General features: G+C 39.9%; 2 protein-coding genes across 3 annotated transcripts in view; one reads left to right on the forward strand and one right to left on the reverse strand.

The window, feature by feature from the left end:
* Positions 1–14,659, forward strand: part of HACD3 (3-hydroxyacyl-CoA dehydratase 3) — a 37,190-nt gene extending 22,531 nt beyond the window's left edge. The window contains exons 6-11 of the mRNA XM_049613768.1: positions 967–1,077; positions 6,933–7,060; positions 9,195–9,307; positions 10,705–10,811; positions 11,343–11,474; positions 14,093–14,659. Of these exons, the coding sequence (XP_049469725.1) occupies positions 967–1,077; positions 6,933–7,060; positions 9,195–9,307; positions 10,705–10,811; positions 11,343–11,474; positions 14,093–14,169 (668 nt within the window). The 3' untranslated portion in view covers positions 14,170–14,659. The remainder of the gene's footprint in view (positions 1–966; positions 1,078–6,932; positions 7,061–9,194; positions 9,308–10,704; positions 10,812–11,342; positions 11,475–14,092) is intronic.
* Positions 10,416–18,453, reverse strand: part of INTS14 (integrator complex subunit 14) — a 35,932-nt gene continuing 27,894 nt past the window's right edge. For both annotated transcript variants that reach the window (XM_049613767.1, XM_049613766.1), the window contains one exon: positions 10,416–17,107. In XM_049613767.1, coding sequence (XP_049469724.1) covers positions 16,856–17,107 — 252 coding nt within the window. In that variant the 3' untranslated portion in view covers positions 10,416–16,855. The remainder of the gene's footprint in view (positions 17,108–18,453) is intronic.

An 18,453-nucleotide genomic window follows, 5' to 3' on the forward strand; every position in this document is an offset into this window, starting at 1 on the left:
GCCTAGGAATAAATATGTAGCAGGAAAATTTGAACTCCATAGCTCTTCTCTTGAGAACTGTCCCATTTCCTGTGTCCTACCCCTTTGACTCAACCATGACTCTAAGCTCCTTACTCCTTCCTTAACTCTGTAATTGGCTGTGTCTTCATGAGCCTTAGGCTGCAGACAAAATTAATGTTCCTTATCCTCCTGCATCTCAGTCTGTAATTTTCCTTCTTTGGTTATATCCTCACCCTACCCATCTTCCAAAGCCCAGAGCAGGCATCGTCTCATCTATGCAGACTGCCTGATTCTGACTTCCCCAGCCTAATGTCATTTCCTCACCTCGAAATTGTCACAAGACATTACCTATTACTCTCTATTTTGTATTACAGCTTTCAGATTATAAGTTCTTTGAGGGCAACATCAAGTCTTAACATCTTTGAATCCCAGTAGTGCCCCTCAGTACCTTGCATGTTGGAGGTGTTCAGTTAATACTTGGTTGAATGAATATATGATCAAATGTCAGAATTCTTTTTTTCATTGTGTTCCTATTTCTTTGAGCTAGTTTGACCTGCATGGCCTTAAAAAAATTCCAGGTAGAAGAAACTATAGATAATATAAAAATGGTAAGAGCAGGAGCTGAGTATAGCTTTATTTACCTTCTTTAATGCCCTCTAAGGTGGTCATTCTTTGCCAGAAGTAATTTGTCTTTATTCTCCTTGGACTTATGTCTGTGTACTTACCCTTCAAGGCTATGAGGGGAAAGACTGCTAAAAACATACCTTGGAGTGCAATGTTCATAATTTTACCCATTTCTCTGTGGGACTAGGAGCCCAGGCTGGCACAGATCTGGGCCAGATATCTTTTTGGGAGCTTAGGGCACCCAGTGGGAAAGTGGGGAGAGGTCACCCAGGTATGCCCCCCATACTCCCTCCTGCTGCACCTACCGCTTGTAACAGTTTATTGTCTTGTTTTGCTTTTCAGCTCTTACAAGCTTGAAGAAAGGATACCTGTTCATGTATAATCTTGTGCAGTTCTTGGGATTCTCCTGGATCTTTGTCAACATGACTGTGAGGTTCTTTATTTTGGGAAAAGGCAAGCACAAAATTTCAACATTAGTTTTCTGTTTTCAGTAGTTTGACCTACTACTCACCAAAGGTACTAATAATACCCTGCCTCTGGTGTTAATAATAACCCCCCATGTTTGTGTAGCACACATGCCCTCCATTCTACTTTCATGTCTCTTATTTCCCTTGACCTTGTGAAACAGGCAGACTGGAGATTGTGTGCACAAGTAGACTGGAGATTGTGTGTACTTAACATGTGCAGCAACAGGCTTAGAAATGGTCCCCATTCACACAGCTGGCCGGAGGCACATCTTGGGCTAGCATTCCTTTCTCTGTTCACTATATGACAGTTCATTTATAACCAAATAGACTTATGTGGTAATTTCAGTGACAAAGTTATGCAAGTCCTATTCCAAAATTGAATGAAAGGACTATCATAAAGATGTTAGTTCTTGATGAATTAATTTATATGTTTAACAGAATTCTGGCAAAAGTAAAGACAATGGAAAGTTTTTGAGAATGTGATCTAAAATTATACTATGAACAATAAATAGGTAATAAAATTTGGAGGAAGAAAGGATAATGGGAGAGTACTTTCTCTGCCTGACAGAAGAGAATAATTAACATAGCAATTATTAAAAAAATAGAATGATCAGTAGAGCAGATTAGGTGGTCCAGAAATAGCTCTTACATTATAATATATGTATGTATGTATATGTACACACACACACATATATATAAACTATATAAATATTATAAAAAAAATAATGAATCAATGGAAAGGGAAATATTACCCAATACTTTTTTACTGGATGGGAATTCTAATAATATTTCCAGGGACAATTGGTTAGGTTTGGATACATGAGGCAGGCAAGGAATCTCTTTGACTCTTTTCCTTACATTGTATACAAAAATAAATTCCCCCAAAGGATTTGAGTCATGTATCAAAATTTTAAAACATAACAGAAGATATAAGTTAATGTTTATAACCGTCTCATGTGGAAGGTTAGTACTTTCCAAGGTTAAAAGTGTTAGCGGAAATCATGAAGAATAAGGTCAATATATTTGACTAAGTAAAATACCTAAATTCCTGTGTATCTAAAAATACCCCAGCTAAAACAACACTAAAGATTAAAAGCCTATTGAAGCTAGTAGCATGGGGATGAAGGGTTGGTGGAAAATTGCAACAAATACCAGCAAGGGTTGATTACCTATAAGGAATATGTTACAGATTGATCCAAAAATGTGACTTCATCCAATAGATAAATAAACAGAAGTCATGTGCAGGCAGTTCATAAAAGGAAGTAAAGCCATATTTAATGTACAGAAAATGTTTAACTCAATAATGATGAAGGAAATAAAAATAAGATTTTTATCAGTTTTTCAAAGTTAAAAAAGATACCTAATTCAAGAGGACATATGCTAAAATACACAGTAGTGGCTACTGGGAGGGTACATAAATATGACTTTCTTGGAAAATCATTCGGCAAAGCACATCAGGAACCTTAACTGTTCATATCCTTAACCCTGGTTATTTCACTTCTGGGAATATGTTCTGAAGAAATCATTGAAACTACAAAAACAGCTTTTTCAAAAAGATATACATTATGGCATTACTTTTATTAATGACAAGTTAGAAACTACCTAGATGTCCGCCAACGAGGGATTACTTTAGAATACTTAGTGGAATGATGAGAAGCAGATATAAAATATTCAAGGAGTTTGTAGTGACATGGAGAAATATGATAGGCTAAGAAAGTAATATATAAAGTTGTTCTTCCAGCTTCATCACATCTGCATAAAAAGCGGAAACAACTGAACCAATACATGCAAAAAGATCGGAAGGAAATGCACCATTTCAGATGGTTTGGATGTGGATAATTTAGACATTTTCCCTTATTTTATAAAATAAAAATGAGGAAAAATATAAGTATAATGGAATATATAAACTCTGTTTTAAAAGAGGGAAAAAAAGTCCTAGAGTCTGTTTAATTTTCAGTCCTAAATTTTCCAATCTGAGGTTGGTAGTACGTGAACTGCAGTTAGCTCAAGAGTCATTTGAAAGAAGCGCATGTTGTTTTTCCAGCCTTCTCAACACCTTAGAATCCTGCAAAGCACAGTGGCAGGAAAAACTTCCCAGCTGCCTAGTGTCTTACAGCCCCAAGTGATCAGAGGTTTACAGATGAGTTACTTAAAAAAAAGAAGGCAAGTCTGAGACCTGTAGTTTTTATTTCTCTGGGTTTATCACAAGGTCCACGGAATGAATAGGGACATGCAAATACATAAATAATTGAACATAGTTAGATGGATTCTCCACGTTCCCGTGCAAGCCTGCTGGCCATCAAGTGATCTAGTCCAGAAGCTCCTAAGTTATTTGGGTCATGTGTTTAAGCTGCTTGGATTTGTAATTTCTATTTTGGCGCTCAACCCCTTCCTAACCCCCTTCTGGAATGGAGCTGCTGGTTTAATTCTTCCCTTATCAGTCCTCAAAAACGTAGTAAGGACTTGGGGCCTGGCACTCAATTTGCCCTTAACACTTTTCTCCTTTTGAACAAAGGGTGTTGGGAAATAGCAAATACCACACATATATACTTGGTTTTTCACATAAGCACGTATTTCCCAAACTTCTTATGCTAAGGAAACAGAAGCAAATTCTTGGGCTTATGTAGAAACCTTTGTTTGAGCTTATCTAGCTCCCTGTTAAGGAGTGCTTTTTTTTTTTTTTTTTTTTTTTAAATGTTTATTCATTTTTGTGAGAGAGAGAGAGAGGAAGACACAGAATCCTAAGCAGGCTCCAGGCTGTCAGCTGTCAGCACAGAACCCGACACGGGGCTCGAACCCACAAATGGCAAGATCGTGACCTGAACCAAAGTCAGATGCTTAACTGAGCCACCCAGGCACCCCAAAGGAATACTTTTTTTTCTTAGTAAAATTAATTTTTTTCTAGCTATAAAAATGTGTTATAGAAAAATCAGAAAATAAAGACTTAAGACATTCTCCTATAATCCCATCTATGACAGCAACAGATTCTTGGCATCCTGATGTATATTTTTCCAACCCACAAAATTTCCTTAGGAGCAATTCCTGATATGGAATTGCAGGATTAATGGCAAATTGTTTTTAAGGATTTTCATGTATACTGTGCAGATATACTATATTATACTACCACTATTTAAATCTGTATCTCATTGACAGATGAGTGCCTTTTGCTACTTAAAACAATTTTTTTTTTTCCAAATCATCAAAGTAAGTGTGCTGATTGAAGCAAATTTGGAAAGTGAGGGAAACCAGGTGGAGGTGTGGGGGAAAAGAAAGGAAGGTAAATAAGCCATTGTCCATCTCTTTAATATATCCATACATTTCCTTTTAGTTGTTCTCCTACAGTTAAAAATTTTAGGGCACCTGGGTGGCTCAGTCCGTTGGTTGGGCTGCCAACACTTAATTGTGGCTCAGGTCATGATCTCCCAGTTTGTGGGATCAAGTCCCGTGTCAGGCTCGTTGCTGACAGTGCAGAGCCTGCTGGGGATTCTTTCTCTCCCTTTCTCTGCCCCTCCTCCACTCACGCGTGTCCACGTGCACACACTCTCTCTCTCAAAATAAATAAACTTTAAAAAGTTATAGTCCTACTGTGTACACAAATTTCTGTCTTGTTTTAAAAATAAAATTATAAATGGGGCGCCTGGGTGGCTCAGCTAGTTAAGCGTCTGACTTCAGCTCAGGTCATGATCTCACCGTCTGTGGGTTCAAGCTCTGCATCAGGCTCTGTGCTGACAGCTCAGAGCCTGGAGCCTGCTTCAGATTGTGTCTCCCTCTCTCTCTGCCCCTCCCCCGCTTGCTCTCTGTCTCTCAAAAATAAAACATTAAAAATTTTTTTAAATAAAAAATTATAACCATTTTAATGTTATTAGTATTCTTTGTAACTATCATTTTAGAAGCCAGATTTCTAGTCCTGAATTGAAACAGGGATGAATTTCCTATAAAATCAGAGCAAAGCCACAAGATCTAGTTTTTGTTCACCATATGCCAAATCTTTTTTTTTTTTAATTTTTTTTAATGCTTATTTATTTTTGAGAGAGAGAGACAGAGCACGAGTGGGGGGTGGGGTGGAGAGAGGGAGACACACAATCCAAAGCAGGCTCCAGGCTCCAAACTGTCAGCACAGAGCTTGATGCGGGGCTTGAACCCACAGATGGTGAGATCATGACCTGAGCCAAAGTCTGATACAGGCGCCCCCACCATATATACCAAATCTTAAGTCACAGCTTTCTATTTCAACATGGGAGGTTCTCATGTTTCAAAGATTTGTCCAGGAGAAATGCCACCTTAAAGGGAATTCCCTTAAAATGGACACCCGGATTTCACTGTGATTTGATTGGGATTTTGTCTTGGAAACAGGGAGATTTAAAATTAGAATAAAATTTTTATCTTATATATAGCAAAATTCACATTGTAATTTTGCATTAATTCTTCAAAGAAAAGAATTAGTCAAATTTTGAACTAAATTACTAGTGGAATTTTTCTGGCAAAATTACATAATAACACTGTATATACCATTCTTCATTTCACATTTGACTTTGTAGTAGGATTGTAAAGTGGATCATTTTTGCAAAAATAGTAGATGGTTTAAGTTTTTGGAAGGGCCTCTTTTATTTAACTAATATTTAAACCACATTCTTTCGAGGATCCTACAAGGGTCATCTTTGTTTGGCACCTGGCCTACCTGTGCCAGATCCTTGGAGGCGTTACTTGTATTTAATAGGCAGGAAGCCATGGGGCGCCTGAGGGGCTCGGTCAGTTTACCTTCTGAGTTCGGCTCACGTCATGATCTCACAGCTTGTGGGTTTGCATCGGGCTCTGTGCTGACAGCTCAGAGCCTGGAGGCTGCTTCGGATTCTGTGTCTCTCTCCCTTTCTGCCCCTCCCCTGCTCGCACTCTGTCTCTAAATAAATAAACAAACAAACAAACATAAAATTTGTTTTTTAAAAGATAGGCAGGGAGCCAAAAATCCTAATAAACTCCTAAGGCCAAAGAATTGTCCTGCCCAAATTGTCAGCAGTACCCTGGTTGAGTAGCACGCAAAGAGGAATGTGGGGAGGCAGGAGGTCAAGTGAGGATCAATATGAAAAGTAAAGGATTTTATATTATGGTCCACTCAGAACTGATACCACACTGGCTGATGTCATATAGGCAATAACTGTCACTTTAAATATTACATACTATTCCATGAAGTAGATAAACTGTAGTTTACTCAAACTTTCCATACGCTTAGGCATTTAGACTCTTTGCACTTTAATGCACTTAGAAATGTTTCAGAGAGCAGCCTTATTCCTAAAAAGCTTTTGGTTTTTTCATTTTAGATTTTTTTGTTAGGATAGATTCTTAGAATAAGAATTATAGGGACGAAATAGACATAAGGTTTTTGAAAGTTAATTTTATTTAGTATTTTTACACATCTGCGTTTGTTTATGATTGTACACTTTTGAGGTTTTTAAGAGGCTAGATTGCATTCAATATATGTGACATAATTTTAGCTTTAAATTCAATGATAATGGATCTGAAAAGACTTAGCCACTGTTCCTGATACATAGACTTTTCAGCTTATAATAACTGAATGAAGTATAGGTATACTTTTTTTCTTGCCTTTTAAAATGAGGACATACAGGGTTTATGTGTTTTAACTCTCTGCTAACCAGTAGAGTTTACTATTTATGACTCCACAGGCCTGTTTCCCGCCAGCTTTGTTTGGATACTAAGCTCGAATCTGAGGGGCTGTTTATTTTACTTTTCCTTAAATTCCTTTCTTGTAAGGAGGTATCTAGTTGGAGAAATAATTCTGTTGGAATTTGCCATTTGATTTACCCTTAATGTATATTTGTCCCTTAGAGTCCTTCTATGACACGTTCCACACCTTGGCCGACATGATGTATTTCTGCCAGATGCTGTCAGTTGTGGAAACTATCAATGCAGCAATTGGAGTCATTAAGTCACCAGTGATACCTTGTCTTATCCAGGTATTGAGTAATTGACTTCTAGGGTGGGGAATGAAAGAGTTCAGAATTTAGTAGGTACACCACAATTTGCTGAGAAGTCTCAGTAAAAATCTCTTTACACAATAGCATTGTTTTTATCTGAAAAAAGAGGAAAACTGTAAGCCACAGGGATAATTTCCAAAGTAGACTTTTGCCATTTCAGATCTGTGTTCTTTTTTTTTGTTTGCTTGTTTATAATATCTTCATGAAATTATAAAGTGATAAAAAGGGCTTTAAAACTAGCAAAACTTGACTTTCAAGCAGGAGCAGAAAGACCTCACCCACAGTCTTCTCAGGTAGAGACATGCTTAGTCTCCTCCCATCTTGGGTAGGTGAAGGCAGTGTGATCCTAGGAGATCTTTTCACTTTGGACCTTCTTCCATATATGAAGGTAACATTTTTGATTTGTGTGGGGATTCTCCCCCTCACCATACATCTGTGTTATTTCCTAACATTTGGAAGATTGCTATCAGGAATAGGACATCAAGGTCTTTTAATTTCTTTGCCCTATTACCTATGTGATTGTATACTATCAAATACCCCCCACCTGGAGTCGGGGGGAACCAGGTGATGGTTGGTTAGTCTTTTCCAGAGTACTGTTGTTTGTTTTTCTGTTTTTTTTTTAATTTTTTTTTGTTTGTTTATCCATTTTTTTTTAATTTTTTTTTTTAATGTTTATTTTTGAGACAGAGAGAGACAGAGCATGAATGGGGGAGGGGCAGAGAGAGAGGGAGACACAGAATCGGAAGCAGGCTCCAGGCTCTGAGCCATCAGCCCAGAGCCTGACGCGGGGCTCGAACTCACGAACCGTGAGATCGTGACCTGAGCTGAAGTCGGACGCTCAACCGACTGAGCCACCCAGGCGCCCCTGTTTATCCATTTTTGAGAGAGACAAAGCAAGAGAGAGGGAGAGGCAGGGAGAGAGGGAGACACAGAATCCAAAGCAGGCTCCAGGCTCTGAGCTGTCAGCACAGAGCCTGACACAGGGCTCGAACTCACAAACCTCGAGATCATGACCTGAGCAAACTTGACCACTTAACCAACAGAGCCACCCAGGCACCCCTGGTGTACTGTTTTTATACTTCTATTCTTTTATGGTACACCTGCTCCGGCATTCTGAGAGCATCCATTGCATGGTAAAGTGTGTTAATACAGTGGCCTTATTATTTCTAGGTTTTCTGTTCTCAGAGAGAGGCTGTTTTGTTCAGTCTAAAAAATAAAAGAGGATACAAAGTGACCCACTAATATGGAATAATATTTTTTGTACATCAAGGACTACTGTGATAAGAATGAGGATAGCATTTCTAGGGCAAGATGGGACAGATTGAGTTGTTGTCATAATGCATGGCCCCAGGGAGTGCCAGTCACATAGAATGCAGTGTGAGTAAAACCTCCTGGAGTCGGACAGTGCCATGCGCACTAGCACGGACGAATCTCGGAAACAAAACATGGAGTAAGAAGTCACAGAATAATACATTCTGTTTCTTAAGGTTTAAAAACAGGCAAAGTGAAACGGTGTACTGTTTAGAAATATGTACATAACTAGTAAACCTCTAGAGAGACAAGATAGTAGTTACTTATGAGGGGCTGCCACACTGGTGATGTTCTAAAAATTTTTTTTTCTTTAATGTTTATTATTTGACAAGAGACAGAGAGCAAGCAGGGGAGGGGCAGAGAGAGAGGGAGACACAGAATCGGAAGCAGGCTCCAGGCTCCGAGCTGCCAGCACAGAGCCCGACATGGGGCTCGAACCCACAGACTGCAAGATCATGACCTGAAGTGAAGTCGGCCGCCTAACCGACTGAGCCACCCAGGAGCCCCCACAATGTTGATGTTCTTGTTCTTGGGTTACGCAGACACGGATGTCCATTTGGCAGTAGTCTTTAAACCGTGTTTGAACTATTCGTGATGATATGTATTTACGCACATGCACACAGTCAGAAAGACTGATTTGGATACTTGTTCCAAAGCTGGAACAGAGAATTAAACTAGCTGAGCTCAGTCTTTTCCTATTTACCCTGAATTTAGTGGGGCTTGGTTTTGGGTGACACTTTTATATAGTTTTTGTAGAATATATTTTTAAACTTTTTTTCTCTCTTCTGGGTTCTTTTAATAGCTTCTTGGAAGAAATTTCATTTTGTTTATCATCTTTGGCACCATGGAAGAAATGCAAAACAAAGCTGTGGTTTTCTTTGTGTTTTATACATGGAGCGCAGTTGAAATCTTCAGGTGGGTAGAAATGCCAGCATGGTTGTTTGAATGCTTCTCCTTTCTCTGGAACAGCTCTCTTCTGGAGGGAGTTCTTTTATTCCGAGTCTCATTTGGTTTGAAATTAAGGTTCCACCTATGTGGAGAGTTCTAGCTGAATCTGTGAGCTCTGCAAAGGAGACACACAGTTTTGTTTTGTTTTTTTAAAGCAATCATAATACCAGTGTAGGCACTGGAGAACAGAGGGAGGAGAGATCTGGAGAAATGAAAGACCTGTGTTACCCTTCTTGCTGTCTTGTTGGAAAGAGAGGACTCATCCACATGGAAATATTTTTGAAAAAGCTGAAGAAACATGGGGTTGAAGGAGTAGTCAGGCTGGATGGAAACAGTGAATACCAGCCTTCTAGAAGGAATGATAGAAATCTTTTACTACAAGATTACTGAAATTTGAATCAGCCTTCTATGATTCTTCCATTCTCAACTGTCATAGAAAAAAATATCTTTAAAAAATATATCCATTAATAGTAGAGGTGTTCTTATCTACCAGACCATACATATTCCATTTCTTTTTCAGTCAGGTGGAGAAAGGATTTTGCACATTGACTCCTGAGCTCTAGTATTTTTCAAACTTAATAGTTGAGAGGGAGAAGTAGTTAGCAATCCTAGATTTATCTTAACAGTGGTCTGGTCCCATAGTATCCCGTATATCCTCTTAAATCTGCTAATACAAACGTGAAAGAGATTATAAGTACTTAATATTAACTCTGTTAAAAATTCTTTTGTGTTATCTCTTATCAAAAAAAATTTTTTTTAATGCTTATTTTTTGAGAGAGATAGAGTGCAAGCTGGGGAGGGGCAGAGAGAGAGGGAGACACGGAACCTGAAGCAGGCTCCAGACTCTGAGCTGCCAGCACAGAGTCTGATGCGGGGCTCAAACTCACGAACCATGAGATCATGACCCAAGTTGAAGTCAGCTGCTTAACTGGCTGAGCCACCCAGGTGCTCCTTGTGTTTTAAATAGAGTGTCTGACTCTAGATTAGGGGTCTTTTGTATACTGAAATTTTGATGACATTCGTTGATCCAGGGATAAATTGTCACAGTGTTTGTCATCTTTACCTCTTGGAACTTAGAACTAGGAATGAAGCCAAAGAGCTTCTGAGCATTCACTCCATGTACTGAACTATTCCAAAGAAGGTTGTCTTAGGACCTAAACTTAGTCTGCCATCAGAGTTCACATCCACTGAAAATTGGAGGAGGGGTGTGATGGGAGTTAGTGGGTAGAGAGCCCAGGATTAGAATTCTGTTCTGAAGAAGCCATGTGTGGCTAATTGTGAAATGATTCTTCTTGAATGATGTTCTAGGGTTGCATTCAGGACCTGAAGTGGCTTTTCACATCTGAATTCCTTATTTTCAATAGGTACCCCTTCTACATGCTTTCCTGCATTGACATGGATTGGAAGGTGCTCACATGGCTTCGCTACACTGTGTGGATACCCTTGTATCCTCTGGGATGTTTGGCAGAAGGTACTTTCAAGAACACTGGGTTTTATAAGCTTAGTTCTAAAGATAGCTAAGCTAAAAGATAGCTAAACTTTCTTTCTTCCTGTGCCAGCCTTAGTCTGATATATGGGTGTTAGACTTTTTAAGAATTTCTTTCTCGTGGCTTCCTTCCATAGTACTCATGGTACCCAGACTGTTTCAGGGAAGTAGCTCGTTTTTGTAAAGTTTGGAAGCTGGGTGTTCATGTATTGTATGCTTCCTATTTATACGGTATTTAAAATTTTCCAAAGCAGGTTCTTAGCGACAACTTCATTTTATCCACCACACACCTAGTGGGTGGGTCAAGTAGGGCTTTTTCTCTCCATTTTAGAGAAGACTGAATCTCAGTGCTATCAAAATGACTGTTCTCTTCATTCATCTTCCTTTTGTCAGTGTGGAGGGTTATCACGTGAAAACTAGGGGGGTGGGGAATGGAAGAGGCACGAGCCCTCTGTATTAAGGAGGCTAGATGGGACTGTATCTCATTTGTTTCTGACAAGTTATTTCTGCTCTCAGCTGTCTCAGTGATCCAGTCCATTCCAGTATTCAATGAAACAGGAAGATTCAGTTTCACATTGCCATATCCAGTGAAAATCAAAGTTAGATTTTCCTTTTTTCTTCAGATTTATCTCATAATATTATTTTTAGGTAAGTATTGGCTCTGTAATAGACTTTTTCCAGTCACTTCTTAGAGAGAATTAAATGATTCAAAGTTTTCCAAGTCCTTATTAGGGATTTTCTTTCTAGAAGAGTAGTGTAGAGTTAGAAAAACATTACTTGTATGAAACGGACCCACAAGAATATGCTACGTGTATCTTCCAAATCTCCAGGGGTTATCTTCTTGGTCATTGGGAGTTCACCATATTTCATGTTTAAAACAATGTAAGAAACTCTTTTAAGAAGCTCATTTTAATAATTTCACTGACACATTCCTTATCTAGAGTTCACAGAGGTGGTAATACCACCGGCAGCAAGGAAGGAAGAAGGCAGTAAAGGCTTCTGAGCAGCCAAGAGATGTCATAAAGCCTTCTACTTAACAATAGGAAAGCTCCCTTAGCCCCCACCCTGTTCCTTATGTAAAACCTGCTTATATATTAATTTACTTTTATATAAAATCATAAATTCTTGCCTTAATTCATAAAAACTAAGAATTAAAAGAAGCAAACCTAATTATTGAAAATATGAGAAATTTAAAAGTCTTCCTAACTGTAAGGACTGTTTACTTTAGATAAAGTTCTAATGCATTTTAATCTATATATTTCTGTTTTAGTTCTCAAAAAGCTTAAGGTGGCCCTAAATAAGTATGGCTGTCTGCTCTTCTAGCAACAGGATATGAGAGCGGATACTATGTTAGTTATCTATTGCTGTGTAACAAATTACCCCAAAACTTAGTTGCTTAAGACAGCAAACGTTTGTTATCTCACAGTGTTTCTGAGGGTCAGAAAGCAGTCTAGCTGGGCGGCTCAGGGTCCCTCCTGAGGGTTCAGTCAGTTTGTCAGCCCAGTGGGGACTGCAGTTTCTGCAGACTTGACTGGGGCTGGAGGATCTGCTCCAAGCTCACACGTGTAGCTGTAGACAGGAGGCTTCAGTTTCTTGCCACAGTACATCTCCATGCGGCTGCTCGTGGCATGGCTTTCCCCCAGAACAAGTGGTCTGAGAGGCAGAAGCCACACTCTTTTTTGTTTTTAAATTTTATCTATTTTTTATTGAAATACATTTGACATATAACATTGCGTAAAGTTAAGTAAGGTATACACCATGTTGATTTGACTCATTTGTCTCAGAAGTGACATACCATCACTTCTGCCATATTCTGTTGGCTACACAGACCAACCTAGTAGAGGACAGGAGGGGATACACAAGGGTATGAGATCCCAGAAGGTAGGATCACTGGGGACCATCGTGGTGGTTACCACAGTGAGAGGAAGACCACAAAAAGTAAACCCGAGAACCCCAAAAGCTCAGTGGTCTTGATCAGTTAGTACTGATCACATACCCTTTAGGAGGGCCTCCAGGTATCAGCACGTGGCAGAAGCACAGTATGGGTGTAGATCATTTGCCAAAGGTTAAATTTTATGCAATTTCTCCTTTCCTATTTCAGAGAGGGTATCATTTATTTTAGAAAGATTTCTAGGCAGAAATGTTAAAATGTTTAGCCCTTGAAGGGAGTAAGCTTCAATTTGGAAGATGCACTCATTAAAAAAATTCTTTATCCCTATTACTGGATAAATAAATCTGGTTTACTGCAACTAGGCTCCATGAGGCATGATACTGAAAGTGTTAAAAGAGGAAGAAGTATTGGAAAGACCCTTAAAATACTTTACTAGAAAAGTTAGAAGAGTAGAAGTATTTTAATGTGCATTAACTTTAGTGGCTTTTCTTCAGGTTATATTGTTATACACTCTAATTTACAAGGTTTTATACTCCTATTTAGTTTGCTTGCAATGAATAATGTGGTTCTTATTTGTCAGAATGAAATCTCAAATTTGCATAATTTAGAAGCAGTACTACAGTTACATTTGCATATAGATCAAGGTGCTTTTCCAAATACACATGCTTAGTAATCCTGTAAAATAGGTGTTTTTAACCTTGTACAACGAGGAAACTGAGGTGAGGCTAAGCCATAGAACTAGTTAGTAGTCAAGTAGGATTGGAAAGTTTTTTCTGACTCTGAAATCCTGCGTTTTCGAATTTACTTCCTAGAAAAGCATTTCATACCTTTTAGACTAGTGCTTAATACACATTATTATATTAAAAGTTGAACTAAAAATAGGGCTGTTTTTATACTTAAGGTTTGTATATTTAATTTTGTGTAAATCTTACCTTAAAAGGAAGAAAAAAAGAAAACTGAACTCTAATTGATGGAATGTTTCGGGGTGAAGTATACTGATGTCTGCTACTTTCAGTGAAATACATCAAAGATGAGGTGGGAGTGGGCATGTGCTCAGACAAATATAATAAAAACTTAAAGTTTAAACCTAGGTGGTGTTCCCTGTACAGTATTTTAATCTTGCAGCATGTTTGAAAATTTTCATATTAGAATATGGGAGGGAAGTTAAATTATAAACCCTCTGGGGAAAAAATGAAGGGTCTCCAGTGCATTGATAATAACTTGGTTCAAAGCTGTAATTTCTGAGCACCTACAGTGAGCACAGTGCTGGTGGATAGGATAGGCAGACATCTAGAGACTGTCTTTGCCCCAAGAGCTTCTGGTTATAAATACAGACCAAGATTCCCTTTTCTCACTGGCTTCTTTTCTTTTTCAGGGTTGTACATAAATTTTCGTCACCTTTATAAACAGCGCAGGCGGCGCTACGGACAAAAAAAGAAAAAGGTCCACTGAAAACAAAGATTGAGAGGATTCCTTGCCAGTTTGAGCCTAATCTATAATTCTTACAGTTTTACCTTCTTGTACTGATGTAAAAGTTTTTTTAAAGTTAAATGATTAAATTCTCAGTGAAGCTATCTTCCCTTTTCCCCCATAACATTCCTGAATTTACTGAACTTAGTGTAGTACTTGCATGACATGGGTTCCTGGTATCTGAGGACAGGTTTGTTCTTGTGTGTTCCATTAATGACCGCAAAAGACTCAGCCCTACCCCCCCACACTCCTTGTCCTGTCACTCTCACACGGGCCAGAGATATTTCTTCAGTGCCCTAACCCTACCAGGTACTGGCCATTCTTATAGCTGGGAATTGTTCTTTTCAGCTGTTGCTTGTAAGAAAAAAAACACTGTTGCCTCTACAGGGGGCTGTGAAAGTGACTCAGGCAGGACCTTGGATATATTCTGTATCCAAGGAGTTGCTTGTTAAGTGGGGTGGCATTGATTTTTGGAAAATCAAGTTCAACTCAGTCATTGATAAAACATTTCTGAGTCTGAGTGGAGCTAGAGAACACCTATTACCTCTGAATCTTTTGGCCTCTAACACCACCTGCTACATGCTTACCTGTGTGTGTGCACGGGAGAGGCATGGAAGGATTTGGGAGAAACCGGTCAGAACCTTGGAACACCATGATCACTTACTTCATTCCTGGCTAAATCAGAACTATTTTCAACACTAGAGAAAGATGAAACATTAGTTAGAAAACAATGAGATTATAAGAGTTCCAAACCCAAATGGCTACAGGGTGTCAGAGGGTGAAACTGGCAGTAAGACAGCGGCTGGCAGTGCAGCCTGTGGCAACCTGGGAGCAGACAAAACAGACCTACAAAATGGCCTCAGGCTGTGCACATACATAAAAAACCTTGCTATCATCCTCCGCACTGGCTGAGTCCATTTACTCGTGTACCTGTCAGAGTGACTGGTAGAACTGACCTCAAAAACACCTGCTTTATTCTTTGGTTTCACCTGTCTGCCGTCAGACGGTAAAAACAGAGTGAGAACTTTGGCTGGAGAAGCTCAACAAAGCTTCCTGGCAGGAAACCCACCAACAGAGGAACTGAGGAAAATCCAGACGTTGTAAAGTTTGGTCATTGTCAAAAACATTGTTTCCTCTAATACATTCCAAGTTAACCAAGTAAAATATGTTAGAAGTAATGCTTGTATTAAAGAATTTAAGAGCATGATAGCTCTTTCTGTTCTGCCATTCCTACTGTTCTTGGGAAAGGGGGACTCAGTGAGTTATGCTGTTTCTCTGAGTCCAATATGGAAACTTGGTTTGACCTAAAAACATCTGATTAGCATAGGCTGGCTGATTTTTATTAAGTTCACTGCACTGAGGGGTATTTTGCATGTCTGTAACTTCTGTCAACACTTGTTTGTGTTAACTTCCGTTGTTCTTTCAATTGACTTTCTATGTTTATTTGGACAGATCAGCTTTGCAGTATATGCTGCATCTTTGTGGCAGAATCCTGTATTCTTAGTGATTGTTAAAACTCCTTTATTGCTGTCTGAGAAAGCAAAAGATTGTGTATTTCTATTAAACATTTACAATCAAAATCCTAATAACTTGTGTTTAAAGATCATTTAGTCTGATAGGTTTTCAAGTTGTTAATGATAAGTCCTTTGTTCAGGGAAAACATTATATAGCATGTTAAAATGGTTGCTCGGGTTAAAGCCCGAGGGAGGGAGTAATACCTTAGGAAGTCCACAGAACAATTTGAAAAGTATCGATGACATAAACAAAGCTTAGTGAAGTTATGTGACTTGCCTAATATCATGAAGCTAGCTAATGAAAAGGTACTGTAACTGACCACAGTGATCCGTCAGAATCCACGGGTGGAACCTGGCTTAGGCAGAGACCTAACCAATGTCAGAAACAAGGAAGTCCATATGGAACCCAAGGAACTCTGGGGACTTATGAACCTGTGCCGCTTAGGAAGCCGAAATTATACACAGGTGGTAGGACAGACCAAAAGGCAAAGACCCATTAGCTTCCCAGTGAATCCATTTCATAGAAAATCAAGTATTTTATTTTCATTAAAAAAAAAAAAAACTTGAAGAAACAGGAATCATTTTATACATTTACGGTTGCCGCTTAAAAGTCTGTATCTCAAGACATACCAAAAGCACCAAAGGGTTGCCACCAAGTTTTTGCCCAAGTTCTAAGGAAAGTTCTGAAGCTTAATTAGGTGTTGGGCTTGTATTTAGCAAGCCCCAGACAGTCTGGGCTACTCATTCTAAGGACAGGAGCCTGAAAGTGTCCTTATGGTTGAGAGAGGAGAGGAAAAAGGTGCCTTTCAGGAAGCTGGAGAGCCCTTGCTGGTTAGATTTCCTGAGGAAGTGGGAGAGAGCTCTGTGCTCAACAGTCCTTTAAGTTTCTGAGATGTGCCCATTGTGGGAGCAACAGCGTTTTTTTGGGCTTAAAGACTCAGCCCCCAAAAGCTAAAGTCAAAGCCCAAACTGGCAGCCACTCTTCGGAACCTCCCTCAGACTCTAGCAGAGTCACTGAAACCAGCAAGTGGTGCTTCTGAGACAGCCTCGGAGTTCTTCGGGTGGCTCCTGCAGAGGTGAACAAACTAAAAAGTTTTTACCCTAAATCATTTTCACCTGGAATGACAAAAGAAGGAAGGCTCCCAAAGTCGGCTTTACATTCTTTCGGTGCTGCTTCCGGAGAAGTCTGTGTGCAAAGGTGTGATGTTGTGCTCATACCCAGCATACTCGGAGGTGCCAGTACTGGCGAGCTTGAGTTGCTGGGCAGCATGGGTCAACTGGAATGCAGCGTCTGGGTGCGCTGTGTCGGGCAGCAGTGTGCACTCCCTTTCCAGCATGTCAGCCACCCCTTTAAGCAGGTCCAGGAAACCAAATGCCAGGGCGGCCTTTCGTAAACGGTTTAGCTCCTGAAACAAGATTAAAAAGAAAACAAAAACAAAAAAACCAATGTTCCTGAAATGCATTTTCCTTATCATGTACTTTCTAAACGCTCAGCTTAGAATAAGTTTTCCTTGATCTCCGAACTTAAGTGAGCATTTTTATAGGAGAACAAATGCTCATACAGAGATGCCAATAACCAGAGAATGTGATGACACAACCAGGTCCTCTACAGGCAATCAGAAAGCTGGCAGACTGAGTGCTTACACCAAACATGAAGAGACCCTTGTCACACACCATTCACTTGTAACTCTCAGGAGGATTACCTTTCCCCTGTTACTCAGGTATGGAAAAGGCATGCCTCAAACCTCAGAGGGCTCTGAACCCTCTGGTGCCTCCTCTCTGGATGGGCCTCAGGCCGAACAACAACACGCTTAGAGGAGGCTCTGGAGGATTCAAGAAGTCTGACCTGAGAGACTGCCATAAAAAGAAGGGCCGGGCAGTGGATGGAAACAAGAGAAATACAAAGTTCCTCTAAATCCACTTAGCAGTGCAATCTAGGCAAGCTGTGTAGCCTCTCCAGGTCTCAGTGGTCTCATTTATAAAATAAGAAGGATGACCTCGTCCTTGCCCACAGGAGGGGCTGACTCTTGCCCAACAAAAAGAGGCCCTTCCACATCTGGTATGTGGGATTATATAAAACCAGAAAAGAAGTGGGCTTTCTGACCACCTCTCTACTATCATCTGTGAATGGGTGAAAAGTTCAGAAGAAGGTGAAAGTAAAGTGTGCCATCTGGATAGACGGCCGACAATCGTGTGTAGGGGAGAAAGGGACTATAGTCAAATAGTGGTCATCAAGGGCCTGTGTGAGCTCAGCTTCATGGGGAGGGAGGGCATGGTGGACTGAGCAGCTGTTTGAACTCTGATTAAGGTTGCTCTTCCTTGCCACAATTAGGTTTGAAGACACCAGTGACATGAAGGTAATGAGATAACACCCAGACAGAGTAGCACGTATATTCTCCGGGAAGAGATGCTAGCCTGGGGTACGTTATGTGCACCATAATATATTAGTAGCTAGGCTACAAGTGACAACACGGCATACCTCACACTGCCACTTAATTTAATTTTGGCCAAACACCAGATGGACAGGGGAGAAACAAGGAGTGTACTTAAATTACCCCCTCAACTCCCCTCCTTGTAACTTTATCCCCTCCACCAACTGTTCTGGATTCAGCTAGACAGGATTCCAGAGGGCCGTCCTTTTGCAACTCATAAAAGTGCAATGTTAATAGTCATTCCTGAGAGCAGCTTCTCTGGTACAGTAAGAATGCTTTGGGAGATCACCATCCCAGGAAGTCATCCTGGCTGCCTGGGC

The sequence above is a fragment of the Panthera uncia genome (genome assembly GCF_023721935.1).
Source record: "Panthera uncia isolate 11264 chromosome B3 unlocalized genomic scaffold, Puncia_PCG_1.0 HiC_scaffold_1, whole genome shotgun sequence".
In the NCBI taxonomy this organism is placed as follows: Eukaryota; Metazoa; Chordata; class Mammalia; order Carnivora; family Felidae; genus Panthera; species Panthera uncia.